At 35.3% G+C, this 6,992-nt stretch overlaps 2 protein-coding genes across 2 annotated transcripts; one reads left to right on the top strand and one right to left on the bottom strand.

Moving 5' to 3' along the window:
• Positions 1–270: 270 nt before the first annotated feature.
• LOC116014024 lies at positions 271–996 on the top strand. Its single transcript, XM_031254008.1, has 2 exons — positions 271–457; positions 555–996. The coding sequence occupies exons 1-2, from the start codon at positions 286–288 to the stop codon at positions 779–781; spliced, it is 399 nt and encodes a 132-aa protein (XP_031109868.1). The 5' UTR covers positions 271–285; the 3' UTR covers positions 782–996.
• Positions 997–2,803: 1,807 nt separating this feature from the next.
• Positions 2,804–6,799, bottom strand: LOC116014151. The gene is made up of 8 exons (XM_031254154.1): positions 6,670–6,799; positions 6,334–6,471; positions 5,876–6,012; positions 5,180–5,285; positions 4,403–4,540; positions 3,708–4,262; positions 3,397–3,576; positions 2,804–3,196 (listed from the first exon to the last, which is right to left on the bottom strand). The coding sequence occupies exons 2-8, from the start codon at positions 6,454–6,456 to the stop codon at positions 3,011–3,013; spliced, it is 1,425 nt and encodes a 474-aa protein (XP_031110014.1). The 5' UTR covers positions 6,457–6,471; positions 6,670–6,799; the 3' UTR covers positions 2,804–3,010.
• Positions 6,800–6,992: the final 193 nt, after the last annotated feature.

Raw genomic sequence — 6,992 nt, 5'->3', positions numbered from 1 at the left:
TTTTTTTTTTTTTTTTTTTTTTTTTTTTTTTGTAAATTCACAATGTTTTTCTCTTTCTGTTTAATGATCTAGGTCCACCCACGTTCGCTCCTAGAGGCATTGGAGCTGGCCCAGGAAAATTGTCACTTGTGGGAATCAAATTTAAGCTCTCCCGAAATTCTTCCCCACAAAGAGGGATCACTTACCACTTGAGCTACCCCATTGAGTTTAAACTGAGTTTATACAAATACGACAATTATGCTTCACCCACCCAGACACTTTGGGTGATAAGTTGGGGATTTTTATATGGAGAAATCCGCACCACACACGAGTCCACCAACGTGGGAGTCAAACGTGGTCATACCAATTACACACCCACCCACCTATTTAAACTCTCTTACGACACTTCAATCGCCCTATAAAAAACATCACTCTCGCTTAGCCTCCTTCTTCTTCTTCCTAACAAACCATCTCCCAGGTACTTTTATACACACATATTTTCACATTCATATATAATAACACCGTCTAGTTGTCTGTATAATTGATGTATATACGTCTCTTATTTCTGGGCGCAGGTAGTAATATTAAGATCGAAATGGTGATGATGGGGCTGGAGAGGCTGGTGGTGAGCTTGAAGACGAAGCTGAGGCGGAGCGTGAAGACGAAGAACAATTCATCGTACGACAAGATCGAGAAGAGCGACAGCATGCGAGTTGAAATACGAAGCAGGAAAGCTCAGAAGCTCATCCAAGAAACGCTCAAAATTGCAGATTCGCCGCACACCAAAAGCTTCCCTTTCTAGATTCTTCACTACTGTACTGTACTACTCTTTTTTAAGTCTTAAAAACATACATATTAATGCTACTATATATATATATAAATCTTTCAATCAAAACTTCTCTCCTTCATCCCCTCTCTCAACATATAGATACATACATGTGTGTTTGTGTTGTGTATAAATGATCATTAACACCTGGTGTTTAGTGTTGAGCATATAATATAAAATCAAACTATCAATTTAGGCTTTTATTTGAGATGGAGCTTCAGTTTTAGTTGTAGCAACTTTAACACCGTTGGTTTGATCTAATAGTTACCTTAGTAACCATAAGATTCTAAGTTCCTTCTTGTAGAAGCATTCTGTTGACTTTTTTGATATCTCGTTATTGTTTTTTGCTGGTTGAGGATACAATACAAATTCATCTAAAATATAAATTTTTATAGTGACTGTGTCCTTTCTTGTAAATTATAGAAACATATTTTTTATAGCTTCTGTGTGCTTTCTTGTAAATCATAGAAACATATGGTGGATGTTTAATGGTCCAGGGAATTAATTGCTGGAACTTGAAGAAAGAAACAATACAGGAAAATGATGTTTGTGGCGATTAAGAGAATGACGAATCAGCTGCTGTATTAATGCTCAGTTTAGCTTTTATTATTTCCTCTTTCTTTAATCATATAAACAGCTTATTGCGGTCATAGTCATTCTTCTGTCGTTTCCCTTTCTTTCCAAGGCATTGTAAATATTAAGAACAGGTAGGGTAAACAGACGTCATCACTTTTTTTTAATGCACTCTAATCTGCATTATTGAGATGAAAAATATCCGTTAAAATCATGATTTTACGTTGGATTATCCTTTGTTATTCGTGTTTAAAAAAAAAAAAAAAGTACTCAATTAGTGTATAGCAATCAATAACATGTAACGTGCACCTAACTTGTCAATTCTAGCTAATCATGTGACTAATATTTGTCTGAAAGGCAATTACTTGTGCCACTTAAGGACGCCGAAAACGACAAATGCTACAGATACCACGTAATTATCCAGGTATTTAGTACCAATACTACTATACTTAATAATCCAATAAGGAACCAGATTATAACAATTAAATTAGGAATAATGTTTTCTTACGTTTGAGTTTGATGTGATTAGAGTTGTCCTTGGAGATATACATGTTTGGATCTACGGCTATAAGTTCGAAAATTCGAGTCAAAAGAAGATGGAAAGTAGAGTACGGCATGAAATGGTACATAAAGGAAAAAGTATGAAAATCCAGTAGATGGTGATGTGGGCGGCTAAGCTTTTGAATAAACATTAGTACAAAAATACAAAGTATTTGTACTGCAATTTTTATATTATTGATCTACTTTATGTAACATATTTTTAAAAGTTATAGTAATTACAATATATATCAAATTAATAATCATACAATTATTTGCTATTTATATTTACCCAAAAAAAATTATTTGTTTTTTATATGAGCCATACTAAGTTGATGTTGATATGTAATTGATTTTCTAAGACACGTCTTTGTTTATCTGTATGTCTGGTCATGATTTTAAAGAATTTGTTGTATCATTCACTTCTTCCAAACAGGAAAGTCCAAATGCTCTGCGCCCACTGAGGGCCAAACAATAAATTATATGCAGACTTGGATCTTTAAACGTAGAGGATGATGTAGGTCACTTTACTTATTATTATTATTATTATTATTATTATTATTATTATTATTATTATTATTATTATGAGGGTGTTTGATAAATAATTGTTAATTAATTGGGTTAGTAAGTTTGACTAGTTAATAGTATTAACTGGACATTTGGTAAATTAATTATTAATTGATAGTTGATTACATGCAAAACAATAAAATAACTTTCTCAAAAAGCTGATCGAAAAAACTGTTTTTAGTAGCTTTTTGAATTTTAATATTTTATAACAATAAACTGTTATAAAAAGTTAATTAATCAAACATTTATATTTACTGTTTACCCAAATCAAACATCTAATAGTGATCAAATAAATCAAAATTGGCTGATAAGATAACTATATTACCAAAGAGGACCATTTTTTTTATCAACAGGAAGGTGACAATATACTGAATATATTTAGAAGCATACAAGTGGTTCTAGGAATCCCCAAGCGTCGCATTATTCCCTACCCCTTTCATGTAATACTACTCTGTATGGCAATAGATTCCTTTCACAAACGGAATAAATAAACAAGAATTTCCAAATGGTAAATAAATGGTTTATATATTACCAAATGCGACGGTAAGTTTCAAAACGTCTCTGGTAATCCTGGCAGTGGATACAAGTCCATGGATGCAATGGAGGATCCAGGCAATATGCATGTATACAGCGAGTCTGGCAAACGTGACAGTTGATGAGAAGCTCCTCGGGTTCTCGAAAAGAACATTGACAGCAGACTGGAGGCATTGCAGGCTGCATAATACCAAAGAACAAAACAAAACTGATCAGGGAAGCCGCTATGACGAATAACAGTTTACTAGATCAGCACATGTTCGTATGAAATGATGTTATGTGATGACCCCTTGTGTCTTGTAAAGGGGGAAATGCGTGCAAAAAGCACCTGTGACTGAGTGGGACATGACAACAAATTGAAGGGACAGAATGACACTTACATTAGCTGGAAAATGCGATGTTTCTCCATCAGGGAGAAGATAAATGTCTGTTCCTGGACGATCATGCGGGACGGTTTGTGAATATATTTTCTGATCAGAGGGTTCAGCGTCAGCAACCTTGGTAATACTAGTAAAACCAACCTTGCACAGGGGGCACGTTGAAGTTTTTCCACGTGATACCTGTGACAACCATATTTACTATTAGCAGGAATCATTTGGAACAAAATGTAGCCAAGTATCAGGAGTTTCATTGTATAATAGAGAAGAGTAACAATGTGCATAGCCAAGAATAAAAACAAAGTGGTTACTACCATTTGATCTGCCCAGCTTTGGATGCATGAGAAACAAAAACGGTGGCCACAAGGCAGCAACCCCCGGGATGAGCTGAAATCTGTCCAGCATATGACACAAGAGAGTGCGGGTGATGTGGGCAGTTTCGCACAATTTTCATCTTCTTTCTGATGTACATCAACAATCTGTCTCTGCTCCAGTGGAGATTTAAATGGGGAAGGCAATGCACCTTCATTCTCTAAAGTTTCCCCATTGGTCATATTTAGCACTTCTTCAGTATCACCATGAACTTCAATCCCATTTGCGTGATCCTCAGGGCAGCTAAATTTGGTTGTTTGACTGTTATTTGATGTGTGATCATGCCTCCCAATATTTGCGCTATTAGACTGCATGGCACTTTCATGTTCTGGCGGAGTCCGAATTTGCGGGCTCAGTTCTTCTGAATCTGAAATCTCCAATACATCACTAATATTCTTTTTCACCAGCCTACGACGTTTAAGAGAAGTTTCTGGCAAGTCGATGCTTCCCTTCTTTGGTTTACGAAATACTGCAGGCTCAGGACTCAGTTCCTCTGTCTATATAACAAGGGATACAAGATGATAAGAATGCAAGTTTGTAACACATTGTTGATCCAATCACTTAATCAAAGTAATACATATTCAAAGGAAGAGAACTTTGTTATAGGTTCAGTATACAATGTCATTAAATTTCATACCTCCATCCTCCATGAGCCTGATGTAGAAGAATCATAATGATCAAGTCTACTGCTTAAGTTACGGTCACACTTAAGACTTCTATTTTTCATTTTCTTCCTTGATTTAGGCTTGTCTATATCAGGATCAGGAAAATATTCCTACAACAAAGTCAGCAAAAGAACGAAAAAAGTTTGAAGTTACTTTCATAATCAATTACATTGAATATCTAATTATCAAATTTTCATTTAGGTAATTCCCACAAATAGCAGATATTAACATACATTACATTCATAACAATGTCAAGGAATACAAGGATAAGGTACTTGAAAGACCAATTTATTAAGACAAATAAGCCCCATCATGCACCATCCCTATTGGTAAGCCTTGCCCTCTATGAGGTTTAATTCTCATCCAAGGAGAAATAAGAAAATTCCAAATCTTTTCAATAAATAGAGCCAATTCATGCTACATTCCAGGTTAGCCTGCAAGCCATAATGTACTAATGCAACCCATAAAACATGCAGAAAATTCATAAAGTTTGAACTGTTCTCAATTAAGAGTTTGCTTCTCTGCTGATGAGTCAATAAACAGAAGACAAAATAATCGAAGACCAGAAGATGTAAAAGAGCAGTAAATAGTGTCTAGATAAGTGTGAAATAAGGAAATGCCTTAACTGGTTTAAACAGTTTGCTGGATACTACATATGCAAATGAAAATAGTATAGTGAAGCAAACTTGGAAATCAGCTTGCTTTTGAAAGTGGAGTTGGCCAAAGAAACATTAGCACTAAGCACTCACTTCAACCTCAGTGTCAATCTGCGGTTCTTTATGATTACACCCACTGGATTGATTACTTTCACCAACTTGTGTGATGTTCATCAGCAGTGGCCCTACTTCTTGCCCACTGGAAAAGAAAAAAAATTTGAAATCATAAGAATTACTTAAATTTGATTTTAAAAACATTTACTAAGCAACAATACCAATTGAAATACAGTTACAACCCAAAGCAGCGGTAAATCACCCGGCAGTGCATCAGATAAGTTGCTAATAAAAACCCATTCCTTGTTATACATGCTAGACTATACAAATTAACAGGCAATGGTTCAGCTACACTAGATTATTAGAGAAGGCAGAGGAGGCCTTTATTAGATCACATACACTTGTACGATTTGGATCATTATATACCAAATTGTCAAATAGTTTTACTGTGAGTTGGAGTAAGATATAGGAAATCGTTAAAATTGTGACTGAGCATATATACATTTTTAAAACAATAAAGTTAATTTCTTTGCATCAAATTCAGATTGATTCAAGGAAAATCTCAAATCATTGGAGCAACACCATTCCTTTTCAAATAATCCAGTGGTAACTATGATACTTAAATTCGTCAAATAATATGAAATTTCAAACTAAATACCAGAATGCACATATTTCTTCCCAAATAGATTTTGCAGCGGAACAATGCAGAGAGCCTGTGAAGAAAATGTGGCATACCATTTTATTGTATAAGGATGCTCTGGAACACGTCTTCCTTTCTTAATACAGTCCTCAATCCACCTATGGTTAACAATGAATATATTTCTTGACTTCTTAGCAAGTTCAAATTTCCTTCCTTCAAATCTCCAGCACACCTATCACATCAATTATAATTCATCACAATTATATTTTATTGCCATATAAAAGGACAGTTTGACCTCCATATTAGAAACCTCTCAAACGAAAATCATATACTTTCAAATTTTTTTCAGTTAGTTCCTACTGATAAACTGGATGAGGATGCCAGAGAAGTAGCAACTGACAATCCCAAGTTCTGAACAAGTGTCCTTAGATCACTATCTCACCAGAAGCAAGTGCAAATATCTTAGTCAATGATATTAAAAAGTTTTTGTTCGCTGCAAATTGATAGAGATATTACAATACAAGCTTCAAAATTTCATATATCTAACACAAACCAGGTGTGTAATGGAATCACTCATTGTCCCGACATAGTTTCCACCGGCCTTGGCAATCAATTTGATGAGATTGAATCGCTCGGTGCCCTGGTATCCACTGACTGTAGCAACCACTTTCTCCATACCTTGAATAGGTTTCTGCAACACGGTAAAATCAAATTCCTCTCCTGATTAAGCTGAAACTGGCAAAATAACTTAATCAAACGAATTAAGTTCGACGAATAAGCAGCACAGGTCTGAAATGCAACCCTAGATCAAAATCGAATACACATACGAAATCTAATGTACGTTTCGTGTTCATATTACTAGAGAGAGAGGTGGGAGGAAAAAGCTTACCCGCGAACTGGCGGAAATCTGGATCGCCGTCTATCAGAGCCTGTGTCCTTTCACATTCCGGTGACCTTTGCCGGGAAACTGAAATTTTGAATATTGGATTCAAACACGAGCTATTTAACCTGTGTTGACTTTCAATAAGACCAATCGATGGGCCGATACTAAAAATGTGCCAATTTCGGGCTTGTGCCCATATTTTGGTCAACCCACACAGTTTGGGCAAATTATTCTATTTACATTGGTCCAAAATACACAATTTACATGAATATTTACAATTTACATATTGAATGTTCACAACTAAACATTCACAATTTACCAACTGAATG

The sequence above is a fragment of the Ipomoea triloba genome, chromosome 3 (genome assembly GCF_003576645.1).
Source record: "Ipomoea triloba cultivar NCNSP0323 chromosome 3, ASM357664v1".
NCBI lineage: Eukaryota > Viridiplantae > Streptophyta > Magnoliopsida > Solanales > Convolvulaceae > Ipomoea > Ipomoea triloba.
This window is presented reverse-complemented; position numbering and strand designations above follow the sequence as displayed.